Source organism: Oncorhynchus masou, chromosome 33 (assembly GCF_036934945.1).
Source record: "Oncorhynchus masou masou isolate Uvic2021 chromosome 33, UVic_Omas_1.1, whole genome shotgun sequence".
Classification (NCBI taxonomy): Eukaryota; Metazoa; Chordata; class Actinopteri; order Salmoniformes; family Salmonidae; genus Oncorhynchus; species Oncorhynchus masou.
Window position 1 is genome coordinate 29,647,137 of NC_088244.1, and position 21,662 is coordinate 29,668,798.

The window sequence follows — 21,662 nt, forward strand, 5'->3', positions numbered from 1 at the left end:
TCCATGCTTCACGGTTGGGATGGTGTTCTTTGGGGTTGGACTCATCCTTCTTCTTCCTCCAAACACGGTGAGTGGAGTTTAGACCAAAAAGCTCTATTTTTGTCTAACACATGACCACATGACCTTCTCCCATTCCTCCTCTGCATCATCCAGATGGTCATTGGCAAACTTCAGACGGGCCTGGACATGCACTGGCTTGGGCAGGGGACCCTGCGTGCACTGCAGGATTTTAATCCATGATGGCGTAGTGTGTTACTAATGGTTTTCTTTGAGACTGTGGTACCAGCTCTCTTCAGGTCATTGACCTGGTCCTGCCGTGTAGTTTTGGGCTGATCCCTCACCTTCCTCATGATCATTGATGCCCCACGAGGTGAAATCTTGTTGTCCTGAGACTGCAAAGAACTGCCAGGACCTAAGATCAATGGATACACTCAAGTTTTTTAATCCTGTATCTCTAGAAACTATTACAAAAATAGTAGTGGCCTCTAAACCTTTCAGCTGCCTACTAGACCCTATATAGACCAAACTACTGAAAGAGCTACTTCCTGTGATTGGCCCTCCTATGTTGAACATAATCACGATACCCCATTCTGTTTACTTTTTGTTTTTCTGTCAGCCCCAGCCGCAAACTCAGGCCCTGTGTGTAGTTAACCGACCCTCTGCCCATTTATCGCCATTTTACCTGTTGTTGTTTTAGTTGATTAGCTGGTGTTGTCTCACCCGTTGTTGTCTTAGCAAGCTCTCCAAATCAACACCTGTGATTACGTTATGCCTCGCTGTATGTCTCTCTCATATGTCAATATGCCTTGTATACTGTTGTTTAGGTTAGTTATCATTGTTTTAGTTTACAATGGAGCCCTTAGTTCCACTTATTATACCTCTGATACCTCCTTTGTCCCACCCCCTACACATGCGGTGTCCCGTCTTAACAAGGTGGGTGGAATCAGGCGCAGAGAGCAGATAGTGATATGACAGTTTATTCTCCGGCGAACAAGAAACACAGTCAACCCAACACACACAGGGTGAACAATCCAACACAGGATAAAGACAGACCGGAGAATAACAACACAAGATACACCGACTGACATGAATACACAAATAACAATCCCGCACAAAACAAGGGCGGGACAACCTACTACATATATAGACACTAATTAACTAAACAACACACAGGTGAAACCAATCAGACAAAACCAACAGATACACGAAAAGGGATCGGTAGTGGCTAGTAGGACGGTGACGACGACCGCCGAGCACCGCCTGAACAGGCAGGAGAGCCAACCTCGGCGGAAGTCGTGACAGTACCCCCCCCCCCCCCGATGCGCGGCTCCCGCAGCGCGCCGCCACCGTCCTCGAGGACGACCCGGAGGACAAGGTGCTGGGCGATCAAGGGTGGAGGCGGTGGAAATCTATCAGGAGAGAAGGGTCCAAAATGTCCCCCACCGGAACCCAGCATCTCTCCTCCGGACCGTACCCCTCCCAGCCCACGAGGTACTGTAGGCCCCCCACCCGGCGTCTCGAATCCAGAATGCCTCGAACTGTGTACGCCGGGGACCCCTCGATGTCCAGAGGGGGCGGAGGGACCTCAGGCACCTCACCTTCTTGCAGGGGACCAGCCACCACCGGCCTGAGGAGAGACACATGAAACGAGGGGTTAATACGGTAATACCTAGGAAGCTGTAACCTGTAACACACCTCGTTTATTCTCCTCAGGACTTTGAACGGCCCCACACACTGCGGCCCCAGCTTCCGACAGGGCAGGCGGAGGGACAGGTTTCGGGTCGAGAGCCAGACCCTGTCCCCCGGTGCAAACACGGGGGCCTCACTGCGGCGCTGGTCAGCGCTCCTCTTCTGCCGTTCTCCCGCTAACCGTAATGAGTCCTGAACGGCTTTCCAGGTGTCCTTGGAGCGCTGTACCCATTACTCCACTGCAGGAGCCTCGGTCTGACTCTGATGCCATGGAGCCAGGACCGGCTGGTAACCTAACACACACTCAAAAGGAGACAAGTTAGTAGAGGAGTGGCGTAAGGAGTTCTGGGCTAGTTCGGCCCATGGAACATACCTTGCCCACTCACCAGGCCGGTCCCGGCAATAGGACCGCAGAAACCTGCCCACATCCTGGTTTACGCGCTCCACCTGCCCATTACTCTCGGGGTGAAAACCTGAGGTTAAGCTAACCGAGACACCCAGTCTCTCCATAAACGCCCTCCACACTCTGGAATTGTATTGGGGACCCCAATCAGAGACGATGTCCTCAGGCACCCCATAGTGCCGGAAGACATGGGTAAACAAAACCTCAGCAGTCTGCAGGGCAGTAGGGAGACCGGTCAACGGAATGAGACGACAGGACATAGAAAACCGATCCACAACGACCAGGATCATAGTACTTCCCTGGGACGGGGGAAGGTCGGTAAGAAAGTCCACCGATAAGTTTGTCCACGGCCGTTGTGGAACGGGGAGGGGTTGTAATTTCCCTCTAGGCAGGTGCCGAGGAGCCTTGCTCTGAGCACACACTGAGCAGGAGGAGACATAAAATCTCACGTCTTTAGCCAGTGTGGGCCACCAGTATCTCCCTCTCAGACTCCGCACTGTCCTCTCGATACCAGGATGACCCGAGGAGGGAAGAGTATGAGCCCACCGAATCAGATTGTCCCGGACCACCTTCGGCACGTACTGAGTCCCCACTCTGACCGTGAGGCCCTCTCTATCTCAGCGTCCACCTCCCATACCAACAGTGCCACGAGACATGACGGTGGAATGATGGGAGTTGGCTCAACTGACCGTTCCTCGGTATCATAGAGGCGAGACAGTGCGTCGGCTTTGGTGTTTTGGGAGCCTGGCCAATATGTGAGGGTAAACTGGAACCTGGTAAAAAAACATGGCCTTGGCGGAAGTGACATGCGGTGACCTCACCCATTTTTATTATTATTTTTTTAATCCTCCACTATCCTCCATATTTGTACCAAACTCACTAAAAGTGGCAACTAATAAAGCTTCTCCTGAAAAAGCCAAACCTTGACCCAGAACATTTTTTGGGAAAACCTGTTGCGCTGCAACTCTTCCTGAAAACAAAATAATGTATACAAAATGCTCCACTCTGGTTTTAGACCCCATCGTAGTCCTAAGACTGCATTTGTGAATGTGGTAAAGTACCTTTTAATGACATCAGACTAAGGCTCTGCATCTGTCCTTGTGCTCCTAGACCTTAGTGCTGCTTTTGATACCATCGATCACCACATTATTTTGGAGAGATTGGAAACCTGAATTGGACAGGTTCTTGCCTGGTTTAGATCTTATCTGGAAAGATATCAGTTTGTCCTCTGACAAATCAATTGTATGTTTTGGTGTTCCTCAAGGTTCCGTTTTAGGACCACTATTGTTTTCAGTATATATTCTACCTCTTGGTGATGTCTTTCGGAAACACAATGTATACTTTCACTGCTTTGCGGACGCCACACAGCTGTACATTTCGATTAAACATGGTAATGTCCCAAAATTGCCCTCCCTGGAAGTCTGTTTTTCAGACATAAGGAAGTGGATGGTGGCAAATGTTTTACTTTTACACTCAGACAAAACAGATATGCTAGTTCTAGGTCCCAAGAAACAAAGAGATATGCTGTTTGATCTGACAATTAATCTTGATGGTTGTAAAGTCGTCTCAAATAAAACTGTGAAGGACCTCGGCGTTACTCTGGACCCTGATCCCTCTTTTGGCGAACATATCAAGACTGTTTCAAGGACTGCTTTTTTCCATCTTCATAATATTGCAAAAATAAGATTTTTTGTTGTTGTCTGGAAATGATGCAGAAAAGCTAATCCATGCTTTTGTCACTTCTAGATTACACTACTGCAATGCTCTACTCTCCAGTTACCCGGATACAGCACTAAATATACTTCAGTTAGTGCTTAATACGGCTGCTAGAATCTTGACTAGAGCCAAGAAATGTGATCATATTATTCCAGTGCTAGCCTCTCTACACTGGCTTCCTGTTAAGGATAGGGCTGATTTCAAGGTTTTACTGCTAACTTACAAAGCAATACATGGACTTGCTCCTACCTATCTCTCCGATTTGGTCCTGCCGTACATACCTACACGTACGCTACCATCATAGGACGCAGGCTTCCTTATTGTCCCTAGACTTTCTAAGCAAACAACTGGAGCCAGGGCTTTCTCCTGTAGAGCTATTTTTTTAAATGGAATGGTCTGCCTATCCATGTCAGAGATGCATACTCTGCCTTTGCTGTCTCTGCCTGGCCGGCTCCCCCCTCTCTACTGCAATTCTCTGCCTCTGACCCTAGTGCTCTTCCATGCCTTCCCTAGGACGGGTGTGTCACTTGAGTGTGTTGTGTCACTGAGGTGTTCTTCCTGTCTTTTTCACCCCTCCGTCTCAGCCTCCAATATCTATGCTGCAATAGTCTATGTGCCGGGGGACTAGGGTCAGTCTGTTCTATGTGGTGAAATTCTCCTGTTTTATCTGGTGTCCTGTGTGAACTTCAGTATGCTCCTCCTAATTTTCCCATCTCTCTCTCTAGCTGAGGAGGACCTGAGACTTAAGACCATTAGGATTACTCCTGGCTGGCCCCAGTCCATCTGGTCATGCTGCTGATCCCGATCTGCTGTTTTGTCTGTGGCTATGGAACCCTGACCTGTTCACCAGACGTGCGATCTTGTCCCGGACCTGCTGTTTCGACCTTCTTTCTCTCTCTACCACACCTGCTGTCTTGACCTCTGAATGATTGGCTATTAAAAGCCAACTGACATTTACTCCTTTATTACCCTTTATAACCACTGATATTTTATTTGAACCTGCTGGTCATGTATGAACATCTTGTAAAATGATCTGGCATTAATGGCCATGTACTCTGATAATCTCCACCCAGCACAGTCAGAAGAGTTACCCCTCTGAGCTTGGTTCCTTCCTAGGTTTCTTCTTAGCTTCCTGCCCTTCGAGGGTGTTTTTCCTTGTCACTGTGTTTCTGTATCTGCATTACTTTCTCTTTGGGGTTTTAGGCTGGGTATCTCTACAAGCACTTTGTGACAACTGCTGATGTAAAAATGGCTTTGTAAAATAAATTTAATTGATTGAGAAGGTGTATGACATAAATACATTGAGTTTACTGACTAAATATATGAAGACGTTCTTTAATTGAGTCTCCAATATGGGATAAATTACATTATTATGTATGCGATGTGTATTTTCAAAATAATACATATTTTAAACAGTGTGTTAAACTTTCATTTAGTCTCCAATATGCGATAAATATTATGGAATATGAGATTAAATGGAAACACTTTACTTGACACCCAGTGTCATAACCCATGGCCATAACCATGTCATAACAGCTGACAGAACTGTAACATTGTCATGACCCAGATATTTACACCTGTTGTGATATATATTGTGTTATTTTATGACACAGTTGAAGTCGGAAGTTTACACACACTTAGGTTGGAGTCAATAAAACTCCTTTTTCAACCACTCCTCAAATTTCTTGTTAACAAACTATAGTTTTGGCAAGTCAATTAGGACATCTACTGTGTGCATGACACAAGTCATTTTTCCAACAATTGTTTACAGACAGATTATTTAATTTATAATTCACTGTATCACAATTCCAGTGGGTCAGAAGTTTACATACACTAAGTTGACAGTGCCTTTAAACAGCTTGGAAAATTTAAAGCTTTGGTCTTCCAAATTAACAATGACCCCAAGCATACTTCCAAAGTTGTGGCAAAATGGCTTAAGGACAACAAAGTCAAGGTATTGGAGTGGCCATCACAAAGCCCTGACCTCAATCCCATAGAACATTTGTGGGCAGAACTGAAAAAGCGTGTGAGAGCAAGGAGGCCTACAAACCTGACTCAGTTACACCAGCTCTGTCAGGAGGAATATGCCAAAATTCACCCAATGTATTGTGGGAAGGTTGTGGAAGGCTACCCGAAACATTTGACCCAAGTTAAACAATTTAAAGGCAATGCTACCAAATACTAATTGAGTGTATGTAAACTTCTGACCCACTGGGAATGTGATGAAAGAAATAAAAGCTGAAATAAATCACTCTCTACTATTATTCTGACATTTCACATTCTTAAAATAAAGTGGTGATCCTAACTAACCTTAGACAGGGAATTTTTACTAAGATTAAATGTTAGGAATTGTGAAAAACTGAGTTTAAATGTATTTGGTATATATAGACTTCCAAATTCAACTGTATATAAGAGTGTCAAAACCCCACATTTATTTAAAAAAAAATTCCCTGACAAGAAGTTTCCTTCCGTTTTAAAGTTAAAAAAAAAAATCCTTTGTTGTTTTTGTAATGAATTCTTTGCAGTCATGTTTTTTCATCATATTTTAAGTAACTTGCAGAAAATACACTTTATGACACTGTCAAGAAGCATTATGACCATCATAATCATATAAGCCAGATCGGCCAACCACGTACATTCCCTTATATCAGTCATCAGTCAAAAATAGGGTGTCTGGTCCTACTCCTGAAATCTACTCCTGCATTCATCCCAGTCATCAGCAACAGAGCATTGGGGTATGTGCATGTCTGACATCAATGTCTGCGCAATTACAATGAGAATTTAATATGGTCATTAAAAAAAACATACATACAACAAACATACTGTTGACATGTAGGCTATGGTGTAATAGAATATTTTGCCTTGTGTGGTAGGTTTTGTGGGCTTTGACACTTATGTAGGTGTCATAACCAACTATAAAGTAACACAATATATGTCACAATATGCAGTATGTGTCATGACAGTGATCATATTATAACAGGTTATGACAAGTTATGTCAGCTGTATTGACATATTATGACATGGTTATGACCGTGTCATAACATGTTATGACACTGGGTGTCAAGTGTTAAGGATGACACTAACCCAGTAATGAATTAGCTCTTCAATTAAAATCCATTGAAATATTTTACATGACTATATTTGACAATAGGTTATAATTATTATAAAAATTCAATCATGGCTTTTCATCAGTGCCTTTATAAGTTTAGATGTTTCTTTGCTGCAAGTCTGTATTTTCAGCCTATTTCTTGACATCCAAATGCAATCATAGTTGCTGTATGTGGAGTCTCACTCACTGAAAAGGGTTTAACCGAACTACCGCCTGGGAGGCATGTGTTTCTGCGTGTGATGCGTGTTGATACCGAATTGAAACAAGAAAAAGTGTCAACAAAGTCCATACAATGAATGACGTTACTGGATATAAACATATCACATCAGCATCCCACAATTCACTGCCAATTCACTTTACATAGTTGAATGTGCTGACAACAAAGTCACACAAATATTATCAATGGAAATCAAATTTATCAACCCATGGAGGTCTGGATTTGGAGTCACACTCAAAATTAAAGTGGAAAACCACACTACAGGCTGATCCAACTTTGATGTAATGTCCTTAAAACAAGTCAAAATGAGGCTCAGTAGTGTGTGTGGCCTCCACGTGCCTGTATGACATCCCTACAATGCCTGGGCATGTTCCTGATGAGGTGGCGCATGGTCTCCTAACAGATCTCCTGACAGACCTGGACTAAAGCATCCGCCAACTCCTGGACAGTCTGTGGTGCAACGTGGCGTTGGTGGATGGAGCGAGGCATGATGTCCCAGATGTGCTCAATTGGATTCAGGTCTGGGGAACGGGCGGGCCAGTCCATAGCATCAATGCCTTCCTCTTGCAGGAACTGCTGACACACTCCAGCCACATGAGGTCTAGCATTGTCTTGCATTAGGAGGAACCCAAGGCCAACCGCACCAGCATATGGTCTCACAAGGGGTCTGAGGATATCATCTCGGTACCTAATGACAGTCGGGCTACCTCTGGCGAGCACATGGAGGGCTGTGCGGCCCCCTAAAGAAATGCCACCCCACAACATGACTGACCCACCCCCAAACCGGTCATGCTGGAGGATGTTGCAGGCAGCAGAACGTTCTACACGGCGTCTCCAGACTCTGTCACATGTGCTCAGTGTGAACCTGCTTTCATCTGTGAAGAGCCCAGGGCGCCAGAGGCGAATTTGCCAATCTTGGTGTTCTCTGGCAAATCCCAAACGTCCTGCACGGTGTTGGACTGTAAGCACAACCCCCACCTGTGGACGCCGAGCCCTCATACCACCCTCATGGAGTCTGTTTCTGACCGTTTGAGCAGACACATGCACATTTGTGGCCTGCTGGAGGTCATTTTGCAGGGCTCTGGCAGTGCTCCTCCTGCTCCTCCTTGCACAAAGGTGGAGGTGCGGTCCTGTTGCTGGGTTGTTGCCCTCCTACGGCCTCCTCCACATCTCCTGATGTACTGGTCTGTCTCCTGGTAGTGACTCCATGTTCTGGACACTACGCTGACAGACACAGCAAACCTTCTTGCCACAGCTCGCATTGAAGTGCCATCCTGGATGAGCTGCACTACCTGAGCCACTTGTGTGGGTTGTAGACTCCGACTCATGCTACCACTAGAGTGAAAGCACCACCAGCATTCAAAAGTGACCAAAACATCAGCCAGGAAGCATAGGAACTGAGAAGTGGTCTGTGGTCACCACCTGCAGAACCACTCCTTTATTGGGGGTATCTTGCTAATTGCCTATAATTTCCACCTGTTGTCTATTCCATTTGCACAACAGCATGTGGAATGTATTGTCAATCAGTGTTGCTTCCTAAGTGGACAGTATGATTTCACAGAAGTGTGATTGACTTGGAGTTACATTGTGTTGTTTAAGTGGTCCCTTTATTTTTTTTGAGCAGTGTATATAAATTATGCACAGATTTGACTGTACTCTATGCCTACATTAAAATCCATGCCAACGTTGCTTAAATTTGTCCTGAAAATATGCAATTAATGTAAATGTTTCATACAAATGTCTGATTAAGGCTATAGAAAAAATAAAGTATGCAAGAACAAGAGGATTTTGTAACAGATAATTGTGTAACAAAGCATAATGGTAAGGATCATTTGCCAACCCTCATCCTCAAATTTGGTATAAGGTAGGCTATGAAACATTGTTATTATTATTATTTGTGTATGCCTACTTGATTTACATTTTACTGCATTGTTAGGAGCCAGTAACATAACCATTTCGCTGCACCCGCTATAACATCTGTTAAACGGTGTACACGACCAATACACTTTTATTTGATTTTGGTATAAACCAATTCCAAGTAGTATTGTTTATCGTCTATACAAGCACACAGTACAGGTAGGCTAACTGACAAAATAATGGAAACACTTGAGTAAATGAGGGTTCTGGCGGCTCGGTAATGGTGGTGGGGTGCATTTTCCTGGTATGGTTTAGGTTTACTCAACCGCTTAGAGGGCAAGGTAAACGCTAGTAAATAATCACCTTCAGCCTACTGTATGGTGAATCTTTCTATCCTGATGGGAGTGGATGACAATACCCCCATCCACAGGGCACGAGTGGTTACTGAATGGTTTGATTGATGAGCATGAAAACTATGTAAACCATATGCTATGGCTGTCTCTGTCACCAGATCTCAAGCCAAATGACCACTTATGGGAAATTCTGTGGCAACGCCTGAGACAATGTTTTCCACCACCATCAACAAAACACCAAATAATGGCATTTCTCGTGAAAGAATGGTTGTCGCATCCTTTCAATCGAGTTCCAGACACTTGTAGAATTTATGCCAAGGCGCCTTCAAGCTGTTCTGGTGGCACAACCACCTATTAAGACACTTTATGTTGGTGTTTCCATTATTTTGGCAGTTAGCTCTATGGTGTATTTATTTCCATGAAATACGAATATAATTATAGCCTACTGAAATTCATGTTTTCATTAATAGGTCATAATAAGTAAATAGGCTATGCATTTTTACCATGTTATTATCACTATTCCGAGCTATAATGTAAAGTCGTATCGGACATTTTACGGAATGCACCTTTCAGTGGGCCTTAGACCGCTTTCCGCTCCCTCTTTGGCTGTGGGTGACTTCATCGTTTGGGCCATGGATTGGTGGAACTGAGACCATATCATCCACACGTGACCCCTCTTTCTGGGAATGTTCCTGGAAAGACGAGCGCTCCGTCAACAAGGAAAACTAGGAAAGGAAACAATGTAAAACGAAAAAACTCAGTGTCCAGACCCTAGACTGGTAAAGAGTACACACTGATAGACTGCCAGATTGTGCATTTAGAGGGCAGCTCGTGACATATTGTGGATTGTTTGTTTAATATATCCCTGAAAATATCATACATCATGCAGGATACCAAACAAGTGCTCCAGATCTTTCGTTGCGCTGTGTGGCTCAAGGCTTCAGTTTGAATTGCTGAGGACATGAACTGTTTAACCAGTGCAGGTAAAATGAATGATCAGTTGCAGCAGCCAATATAAATGTTCTGCGTTATTGAATGTATGTTCTCCAATACAGAAGAAGCCTAATTGTAATGCGGTTTCTATGCCAAAAAGTGGTTTATGCGCCAAGAAGACGTGAGTTGAGAGATTCGGCATCATATTTTGTTCGCGGCATTTAGCCTATTAATCATTTTTTTAATACAATCACATCACACTCTACTCAACATAATCTTAAGTAGTAAACTACTGAATCTCATTGCATGTTCTATATTGGCTATCGGCGATGAAGTCTATGTTTGGCTATAGGATGTGTCCAGACTACCGTTGCGCAAACTAGACCACTTTCATGTAGAATGGTGAAACATTTAAATAAACTGTGAAAAACGTGAAATATTCCTAATTAGTGTCATTTGGTTCTAGGAGTTAGGCTGCAGAAGATCTTCTGAAAAGGCTATTTCAAGGGTTAGACCTCTGGGGATTTCAAGAACACACTTAGGCTCGTAAAGGTGAGAAATAGCCCCATTTCAAAAGCTGATTTTATAAAAATAATTATAGGCCTAGATGTGAGCCTACAACTTTAGTCTAAGACATATTGTATTTTCCATTAAGATTTGACAAACGACAATAGTAGTTAATGTAGTGAGTGGAATTATTTGGACACATAGGCTATTCAACACAGCAAATTATTCAAATCATGGAGTGATGCTAACACAAGTTAATTTATAGGGCTAGGCGTCACAATGTCTGGCTTTTGGAAATGGAAAGTCTTTAAATAATTTTTATATAACTGATTAGGCTCCTATCAATTTGTATGTATGAGCTTTAGTTGATTTGCGTGTATGTTAACGTTCTTTTTAAGACTTTGGATGGGATACATACAGCTAGGTGTCTAAAACAGATTGAGAACCATCGGATGCCCAAATCCTCCGGTGTACCATTGCCTTCAGGCCCAATGATTATTCCGACCAGTGCCCCCGACAAATCCCTCAATGCAGTCTGGCTAAAGGACAGCGAGCTGGAGCCACGTCGAATTGAGTCAAGAGAGGGTGCCGCACGGTTGCAAAGAGCCATGTCTCGCCTTCAGGAGTCAGGTTGGCATATTTTCGTTATTGTAGGCCTACATTTCGATTTATGGACTATTGTAGTCGGCTGTCTGTGAACACATTTTCTTTCTCCTTAGAATGCTCAGACAACAACCATATTGCATTAGACCTACAGCCGATTGAAATGTCATGTAACATTTTTTTTTCACTATTCAAACTTTATATCTGTCTATATCTGACATGAATGAAGCCTAACATTTAAATTCAGATGACATTATGTAAGGAATGTTTGACAGACTAAACGTATTGCACACTTATGCATCTAATATTTCCAGCTGCATGTCCCTCTCCCTCTTGCTCATGCTCCCCTCTGTGTGTTTGGCAGGCTGGTACTGGGGCCCCCTGACAGCTGCTCAGGCTAAGCAGGTTCTGATTGATGCTCCAGAGGGGACTTTCCTTTTGCGGGACAGCTCCTACCAGGGATACCTCCTCACCCTGTCTGTGAAGACCAGCCTTGGCCCCACACACCTCCGTATAGAGCACGCCACTGGCATGTTTGGCTTCGACTCTGTAATTGTGGCACGGCCACGACTGCGGCGGTTTGAGGGTGCTGTAGATCTGGTGCAGCACTATGCCCTGACTTACAAGCATCTGGCCACTCAAACTGACACAGGGGCGGGTAACCCTTCGGTCCCTACAGAGAAAACTCTGCAGCTCAAACTCACCCGGCCCCTCCATAAAGTCTCCCCTAGTCTCCAGCACCTTTGCCGCATCACTATCAACCAGCATTCTCGCTGTCACCAGGACTTGCCCTTGCCTAGGCGGCTACGGGACTTTTTGCTGGAATACCCTTTTGTGTTGTAGGAAATGTTAATCAGATTTTTTGATACTATTGAATTGTACTGTTAAATCTGACAATTTCGATCAATGTCCTAATATAGTGCTGAAAATGCCCCCTGTTTTCATGTGTGACAGTAGCCAAATTAACTCCATTAATATTGTTGTTCTTTTTTATGATGATCACTGATCTATGTCTCAAGGTCGGGGGAATTGGCCAATTGAAACAATATAAGAATGCAATGCGAGAGAGTGTGGCATGTTTTCTCTTTTTTTGTGGTTATACTTTGGTTAAGTTGTTTAACAGGGAGCATTAAAATCTTGTATTGGTAAAAAAAAAAATCACTGTCTCTGTTTGTTTATAATTTTGGACTTGAGGGAATATGATTAAATATAGAATTGTTGTTTTCAGTCATTAGACTGAATACGTTCCAGAACATATTAGTTACTATAAGCCTCCTATGGGAGGCTACAATAAACCCAAATGAACCTAGAAGATATGCAAAATGAATGGACCATTATTTGTGTTTCCATGAAATGTTCTGCTTTTTAAATGTGAAAATCAAGTATAAGCCTTATCTACTGATTTTGCCACAGAGCAATTCCATGTTTTTAGATAAACAATTTTGTAATAAAAATGTGATCTTTTATAACTGCCCATTTTATACCTGTCACTGTATCTGCCTCTTGAGGATGATTGAGAATAGCAAAGGTGCATTATGACAGTATTTTGATTCATCTCTTGACCTGGTTTGCTCAGCTTCAGCTCACCGCTCTTTCTAGGACAGTAAAGACAGGGAAAAATGCAGTGCTCTTTAAGGAAACCATAGAAACTACGAACAATAGTGTGTGTGTGTGTTTGCTGCAGGGTGTGTGTGTGTTTGCTGCAGGGCGTGTGTGTGTGTTTGCTGCAGGGTGTGTGTGTGTGATGGGGGAGGAGTTCTGCACTTGTAAGCCCTCTTTTACCTTTCCCAGAATGATTAAGCCTGTTTCTGTTTGACCCCATGTTCACCCACATGTTCTCTGGTGAAGGTTCTCCGGTGTTTCCTTTAATTTCAACATGGACATTCATTGATTATTGTACAAAAACAATCTCCCCACTCCCAGCTTACGTCATTACAGAGAGATACTGCATGAGTGCACAGCAAAGGTTGGGGCTTATGCTGTAGTCATATGATATATCACTAATGCAGAGGTGTGTGTGTGTGTGAGTGTGTGTGTTTTTGTTGAGTGACTCACCATTCCTGGAAAAAGGATTCCTGAAGGCTGCTGCAACCACAACTCACCCCTAGATGATTATCACTCAAAGCCCCAACTACAGAGAGCGGAAGAGAGATGGACCGACAGAGAAAGACAGGGTGTGGAATAAGACAATTTTGAACAATCACTTTTCATAATTTGCCATATTCATTCATGGCTTCTGTTTCTGTCTCAATAGACATCTTTATTACAGTTATTTTTTATTACACACTCTTACCTACCGCTTACTTCCCAGTAAGGGACTTCCTTAGAAGACCCTGACCTTGAACTTAACGTACTGTTCTGTAAATTATTGAAATAGTGGGTATGATTAATGAAAATACATTTATGACCTTTTTACTGTAGATTGAATAAACACAAATATACTTCTTCAGAGTTCATCCTCTTACTCCGGTGTAGAAGTGCTCTTTAGAACTGCCCAAATAATCACATTATTCTAGGTTCAAACTGCAGCAAAAACATAGAGATCCTGGATGGCAGGGAGCTCGTCCCCAGTGATTTATTGGGCTGTACGCACTACCCTCTGTAGCACCTTGCAGTCGAATGCCAAGCAGTTTCCATACGAAGTGGTGACGCAGCCAGTCAAGATGCTTTCAATGGTGCAGCTGTATAACTTTTTGAGGATCTGAGGGCCCATGCCAAATCTTTTCAGCCTCTTGAGGGGGAATTGTCGTGCCTTCTTCACGACCGTGTTGGTGTGTTTGGACCATGCTCTCGACCCACTCCACCACAGCCCCCTCAACGTGGATAGGGGCGTGCACGGCCATCCGTTCCTTGTAGACAGTGAAAATGTCAGGGAAGACACCTGCCAGCTGGTCAGCGTATGTTCTGAGTATCCGTCCTGTTAATCCATCTGGCACCGCGGCCCTGTAAATGTTAACCTATTTACTCAAATCGGCGACGGAGATCACATAGTAGTCCGGAACATCTGGTTCTCTCGTGCATGGTTCAGCGTTGCTTGCCTCGAAGGGAGCATAGAAGGCATTTAGCTTGGTAGACTTGCGCCACTGAGCAGCTCGCGGTTGGGTTTCCCTTTGTAATCCATAGTAGTTTGCAAGCCCTGCCACATCTGACGAGCGTCAGAGCTGGCGTAGTATAATTCGATCTTAGTCCTGTATCAACGGTTGGACTGTTTGATAGCTCGTCAGAGGTCGTAGCGGGATTTCTTATACGCGTCCAGATTAGTGTCCTGCTCCTTGAAAGCGGCAGCCCTAGCCTTTAGCTCAGTGCGGATGATGCTTGTAATCCATGGCTTTTGGTTGGGATATGTAAGTATGGTCACTGTGGGGACGATGTCGTCGATGTACTTTTAAATGAAGCTTGTGACTGACGTGGTGAACTCCCCAATAATATAGGGTGTATCTCAGAACATATTCCAGTCAGTCATGCGAAACAGTCCTGTAGCTTTCTCCATCCATGACTAATGACACATATTTTTCCTAATGTTCACCATAAGTCACCATGGTCTACCTACTCTATGGCTCACACAATACATGTTTGTTTCCCCCCCAATTTTGACTCAGGATTGTCAATTATTAGCCCTATGTATTCTCTCATTGTGTCTGCCTGTAGTTATTTGTATTAATTACCAAACATAATCCATTACATGATCCAATTGTCATGCATCTCCATCCCTCTTTCCACATTTACAATATAATTTCAAATGTTCTCTGAACTGGCTGCCTATGAGACAGAAAGAGACATCTGTTTACACAAGCTTGTTCTCTGTTTTCTAGGGTCTAGTGAGGGGAGGGGACTGGTGGTGCAGAGCCGGAGGGAGGGAGGGTGAGAGAGGGATGCGCAAAGGCAGCTGCACTCAGAAAAAAATGGAATTGCAATTCCAGCAGTCTTTTTCCTGGAAGTAGGGAAATACTGTGAGATTCCACTCTCTCACTGCTCCCACCACCTCTTCCAGCCCCCATCCCCCATACATGCCTAGCCCCTCATACATGCATGCATAAGCTACTCCAACACAAAGGCATTTCCACCTCAATATGCCCAGTGAAAAATAAATCAATATTGTTGCATTTGATTGGATCTGGAGTTTTTCTTGATCCTATTACCTGGCCAGAAAAAAAGTATTGACCCTAGTCGATAGAGGATTAATTCCACCCTTACAACTAAATCTCAATCCACCATACAACTATCCACCAAAAAAACAAAAAAACTAAACACAATACATAACTAGTATACCAAAGAGTTTAAGTGGCTATGACAATGCTGTACAGTATGAGTTTTGCGACACCTACCGACACATCAGGGGCATAGCTATTATTCACCCTCTGTTTGTTCCAGAGACGTGTCATTGGCTGCGTCCATCCGTTACTCATTGCTTGCATTCGTGGGTTGGCTTGTCAATCAAAGTGCTATTTTGTTTTCTTCCTGGTTTGCTTCACAGTGACAGAGGAGCAAAAACATTCGGTGAGTGTTCATTGTAACTACTTTTCTAATCATGGTAAATTGGACACATAATTTAGAGCTAGCAATGTGGTTATCCGCAAGTGATACTCTTCTAAAACACTTGCAATTATTAAGCCAAATGTAAAAATAACTTGAGCTGCGCCAGCCAATAAGCTGTGCTGTCAGATTGGTATGCGACAGCTAGCTAGCTGGAGCTGCTCAATTTAGTAAACTAAACGCACGATGTATTACATTGCTTGCATAACAACTTTAACGAACCAAGAAATAAAGATAATAGGCTAGCTAACATCGGATTCGTAGTAGTGGCTAGTAGTTAGAAAGTCATCATACAACCCGGTGTCGTGATTCGTGCGGTGGTGGTGGCCAGCAGCAGCTTTTTTGCTTGTTCACGTGCGTCGCCCTGGGCGCTGCGCAGATTCATTCAATTCTTCTTATCTGACTCTTTAAATTATTTGTATGAGTGTTATTTCACGAAATCAGATCTCAACATGAGCAGCATTTTACCCAAATCCACCCGTATGGACATTGTGGATCACATGACTATAGAATTGTAGGGCATATCCAAATAGAGTACCACAGAATGAATCATAATACCCATACAACCTAGCGGTCAAAGAAGGAAATGGTTCCAATCGTTTTTCCACAATGGATTCTTCCCATAGGGGATTTTAGAAACGGCTAAAATAAGGGCTATGTTTCGTGTAGGATTACCCTGGCATGGTGTTTTGATAACCATGTACATCTCTCTAGGGCAAGGTGACTTATCAATATATTGACCTGTATTTACCCCCCAAAAATGAAATGATAATTAGCTGATAATGTAACAATCATAAAGACCTACAAATGCCATGATGATTTGGACGAGACTGCTGAATTGAGGTAAAGGTAAGAATCGCTGGATTAACTATCTAATGTTAGCTAAATTTAGTAATGAATAAATTGGCTAAATTCCTTTTAAATGGGCAATTCTGTAAACTGTCTTGTGCCCGTTTTAAATTGACACAATGCCTGTTAGCAAAGGTGTCAGCTAGAGATGACGTGCAGGAGCTTGCAGTGATTTGTAGTCTTGTATGATGTCTACTTTGACTCTAATTAGATTTTTAAAATCTAAGAGTAAATAGAGCTGAGCTTGGCCTCTAAGACCCTCACAAACTTCTACAAATGCACCATTGAGAGCATCCTGTCGGGCTTTATAACCACCTGGTGCGGAAACGGCACTGTCCGCAACCACAGCCCAACGCATTGCCGGGTGAACATTGCCTGCCCTCCAGGACAGTTACAGCACCCGGTGTCACAGGAAGGTCGAGAAGATTATCAAGGACCACAGCCATCCGAGCTACGGCCTGTTCACTCCGGTACCATCTAGAAGGCGAGACTGAGAAACAGCTTTTATCTCCAGTTTAACAGTCACCACTAGCCTTATTCACTATTCGAGCTGGCTACCACCCGATACTTTACCCTGCACCTTACTGCCCTGTGTACATAGTTATTGAACACTGGTTACTTTAATAAAGTTTGCATACTGTTTTACCAACTTTAGGTGTATATACTGTATTCTATATAACTACTGCTGTACGCACCTTTTCAATCCATATACTGTCCATACTGTCTTTTCACACCATTATATTTATGTACATTATATATTTTTATTTTCTGTTCTGACTTTGCTCATTATGATGTTTCTCAATTTTCTGGATTATGTGTGTATTTTATTTATTTGTATTGCTAGGTATTTCTGCACTGTTGGGGCTAGAAACACAAGCCTTTTTCTGCACCTGCTATACCCTGTACCTGATCAATAAAGTTTGATTTGAGATGCTCAAAGTGACAACCATTTGAGAGCTGCGCGCTCTTGCTTGCCATCGGATTATTCCGCACAAACTAGGTTGTGTATGGGCGTGTGTGATTATTAATCTTCATAACAAACTAAGAGCTTCAGGAATTCATCTGTTTTTTCATCATTTTTATACAGGAACCTAGATTGAAAAATAGCATTATTACAATATTTTTTCCCATAGGCTGAAGCGGGCCACTGATGTGGATGATTGACTCGCCCAGAGGGTTTCCAAAACCTCCCCTGGCCAGCGGGCAGCCCTGTATGTTGAGCCCTGATCTATATAAAATCTGGATTAGGATTTCTCTGCCTTTTTTTCCTCTTTTGTATATGCCTTACCATCATGTGACCTTTTGGTCTTTTGCCTCCCTCAGGCATATTTCACACTGATTTGTGAAGGAAGAGAGACCATGTGGAAGTCACATGAACAACAAGGATGAGACAAAAACAACTGGGAGTTAACTTGTTGAGGAGAGGACTGCTGCCGCCCAACTTCTCCCTCCAACTGGGGATTTGCTGCCTGTCCCACCCTCCACCCAAACATATGCAATGAACAGCACTACTCAGCCCCCTGCCATCATAGACGGGGATGTGGCAGTCAGTTCCGTGTTGGTACCATTCTTCCTCATCACCTTTATCGGGATAGCTGCAGCTGTGGTGAGTGGCTAACAGGGAAATCACATGTTGGCCTACATCGATACAGTGAAGAATTGCTACTTTGATGAGCTACAGCTTTAAAAAAAAAAACATTTTTTTTTTTTACCAGCTTAACTACTTTTTCTTTAATTGCAGGTGATGTATGTGCGCAGGAAGAGAAGGTAACTTGCTTTTATTAATTCATTTTATTATCTTCTTTATTGCTCTCAGCATGTGTATGGTTGCTTATTAAATTGGCCAACTCCTTTTGAACAATACCCAGAATTCCTGCAATAATGTCCAAAAAGAGTCTTCTTACATTGGTCACCATGTCACGGTATACTCCTTTCCTATTGTGTGTTTTAGAATTGACAGGCTCCGGCACCAGTTGCTTCCAGTCTATACCTACGACCCCTCAGAAGAATTACATGAAGTTGAACAGGAAATGCTGTGGAAAGAGGAAGATACTAAGGTATGATTTAACCCTCGTCTTTGTCTATGAATCAATTGATAAGCTGCAGTAACATCTGGGATCCCTCCCTATGTGGCACTTTTATTCCATACGAAAAATTAAATGTGAAACTTTTACAAACACTAGATGGCGACATTGGCCACGAATAAATATAGTCCTTTTTTACATAATGCAGTCACAGATAGAGGAAGGAGACTGATGTCTCAAAGGATGTATACATCTGAAGCATTCATTTAGAACTGCTACTCACCACCAATTATGGTGATGAGAGGAAGTCCAGTGGTGGGAAATGTGAGAAGATGGAGCAAGATGACATTTGTTTGACATTGCGCAAATGTTCTCATCGATGAAACATTCGATATCAATACAGTTTTCTGTTCCCAAAATGACAATATTTTATGAGCAGCGTGCACTAAGTTTTGTAGACTTGACCCTTTGCCAAAGTTTCAAAAACTTGCATTGTTTAGGAGGAGTTCAAAGGCAAATTGAGTTATTGCACATTCACACTTCACAGAGAAGGATGTCATAAGGTGAATTCACCAATTTGTAAGTCGCTCTGGATAAGAGCGTCTGCCAAATGACTTAAATGTAATGTAAATGTAAAAGGCGTTCCCTAATGGAAATATGGAAATGCGTGCTAAAAAAGGGCCAATAAGATCTTGCAAGCCCGTGCTTGGCTCTGCCCACCTCCTTGCTTGTTCTGCCCACTATGCTTAATTTGCTCCCATTGGAAACAACACTGAGAGGGTTTTTTTTTTTAAACTCCGCTGGCCAGTATCATTGATGTAGTAGTATCAAATGGAGCAACTTGTGGCTCATCTTTGTTTGTAAATTTAAAAAATAAAATCAAGATCAGTCAAGAAAGTAGAGCTGTAGAATAATCGCTTATGTGAATTAGAGTACGGAGCAGTCTGACTGCGTGTTGGATGCCTTTCTATCTGATTCTTCCAGACAATTTTGTCACCTGACATGCTATCACTTTATATTTGCGTGCGGTATAAACTCTGTCGTCCACGTGGGGGGAAAACTCTGAGCTGGATCTGTTGGAGCTTGATCTGTTGTTTCCAACATGGGTGTAAGTCAATTCAGCTTTAGGCACACTTTGTGAGTCACTCAAGATATTTGCACAAGGCGTTGACTTCAAATACAACAGCAATGAGGAAGATGAGTTGATCTAAAATCTAGTATGTGTCTTCAGGTGGTGAAGGGTTGGGCACGGTCCTACCAGCAGCAACGTCCCCTGTTGATGAAAGATGCCCATGCATGAGTGTGTTGGAGCAGGACATCGATCTGTGCCATCCTACAGATCAGTGGAGTTCACCCTTGAGATGCCAGATTTGTCAATCATTAAACACAAAGGTTTTTTTAGGAAAAGCATGATAAATGGGAACAGCCTGTCATACCTTTGCATCATCATCATCTTTGTCATCCATCAGTCATCACCATCTCTGTTGGAGCATTTATTTTGTACAGCGTCAGCCTCTAAGCTAAGGGGAGGTTGGTTATTATGTGAACCTGTGAAGCCATGCCCGTTTTCACGAAAGCCATACCCTAAACCACGACACATTGGCTAACTACTAGTGGACATATATTTATTTGAGACTATTTATTCTTTCTTTTTTTAACTGTGTTTGTGTGTATGATTATGTGGGTGTTACTGCAACATTTGCCTTAATGTCCATTGTTACTGTTTTAAGTAGTACTATACCAGTGAGATTAGCAAAGCCTTGACCTTGGGTGGGATGCTTCCCGTTGTACTACTAGTTTTAGTGGTGTAAAATTAGGTTACTATGTCCCTCACTATTCAATGTCATAAGTTACACAGATGTGCAGTCAATCAATTTGAGTCCTGCAATTTTCCTTGTTTGTTGCACTGTGAATACCATTATCAAAGCAACCAAAGTAATACCTCCTTCTCGTCATCATCCAGATATGTGATGATAAAACGGCGGTGAAGAGAGAGCAAGATTGTTTCCTGTTCTCTCTCTATTTTGTTTCACTTGAGTTGTTTCAAATATCACATTCAGAAATAGGATGTGCAGAGAGAGAGAGAGAGAGAACCCTCTGGCTGTATCTGGGATGTCACATAATGGCCAATGAATGTAGATAGTGAACCAGCCTCCCCTACCCCACCCACTCCTCTCCATTATTTAGCTGTGACTACTGCCCTAAAAATGTCCTGTCTGGAAGACAGGGCAACAGGATTGTTGTTCTTCTAGCAGAAGAATGTCATAGGCCTGACTGTATGCAGGAAACCTCATGTGTCGTTAAAGAAATGAGTGAACAGTGATTCATCCTTGTATAATGTGCTCTAGTCTAGGTTACCCACCTTTCCTCCTTGCATTTGTGAATGTCATTCAGGATGAGAGGTTAAGGCTCCCATTTGAAATCAACCATCTTATCAGCGCATGTATATGTATGTAGGAGTCCACTCAATAACTTAAAACAGGGAAATATCATGTATTTCTATTCATTTGAATGTGGAATTTAGACTTTTTCCTGACTGCTAACAGCTACGTATTACGCTCCACTATTTATAAAGTGGGAGTTAATTCCCATGCACATTAAACAATGCATTCCCTTTGAAATGCGGAGTGTGTTCTGAAAAGAAAATACAAGATAGACTACTGATTAAAATACAAATTCTAAATGTAATTTTGACATCACTTGTTCAAAACTGATTTATTTTTGTTGCTTTTCAATTGAAGCACTAATTGTCTGTCCGTGAAGTAAACTTGTATGCATCTTAGTGAGAATATGGACTTTTTATAGATGGTCTGGATGTAAAGCAAAAATAAAATGGAAAGGAGATCCTATCCTGTCTTTGTAATCATTT

At 42.9% G+C, this 21,662-nt stretch overlaps 2 protein-coding genes and 1 long non-coding RNA gene across 4 annotated transcripts; 2 read left to right on the top strand and 1 right to left on the bottom strand.

The window, feature by feature from the left end:
- Positions 1-961: 961 nt before the first annotated feature.
- Positions 962-16,464, bottom strand: LOC135528219 (uncharacterized). The gene is made up of 6 exons (XR_010453520.1): positions 15,713-16,464; positions 13,443-13,518; positions 13,170-13,250; positions 12,872-12,982; positions 9,911-10,069; positions 962-1,627 (listed from the first exon to the last, which is right to left on the bottom strand). It is a non-coding gene; the product is annotated as an uncharacterized LOC135528219 (long non-coding RNA).
- LOC135528215 (suppressor of cytokine signaling 2-like) lies at positions 10,093-12,825 on the top strand. Of its 2 annotated transcripts, XM_064957149.1 has the most exons (4): positions 10,094-10,327; positions 10,744-10,829; positions 11,183-11,414; positions 11,752-12,824. In XM_064957149.1, exons 3-4 carry the CDS (start codon positions 11,237-11,239, stop codon positions 12,228-12,230), a joined length of 657 nt encoding a protein of 218 aa, XP_064813221.1. In that variant the 5' UTR covers positions 10,094-10,327; positions 10,744-10,829; positions 11,183-11,236; the 3' UTR covers positions 12,231-12,824. The 2 variants fall into 2 exon arrangements, with proteins under 2 accessions (XP_064813222.1, XP_064813221.1); XM_064957150.1 differs by lacking the exon at positions 10,744-10,829 and having other exon boundaries at positions 10,093-10,327; positions 11,752-12,825.
- smim29 (small integral membrane protein 29) lies at positions 15,806-21,642 on the top strand. Its single transcript, XM_064957152.1, has 6 exons — positions 15,806-15,884; positions 17,903-17,980; positions 18,093-18,375; positions 18,511-18,536; positions 18,721-18,826; positions 20,025-21,642. The coding sequence occupies exons 3-6, from the start codon at positions 18,268-18,270 to the stop codon at positions 20,091-20,093; spliced, it is 309 nt and encodes a 102-aa protein (XP_064813224.1). The 5' UTR covers positions 15,806-15,884; positions 17,903-17,980; positions 18,093-18,267; the 3' UTR covers positions 20,094-21,642.
- Positions 21,643-21,662: the final 20 nt, after the last annotated feature.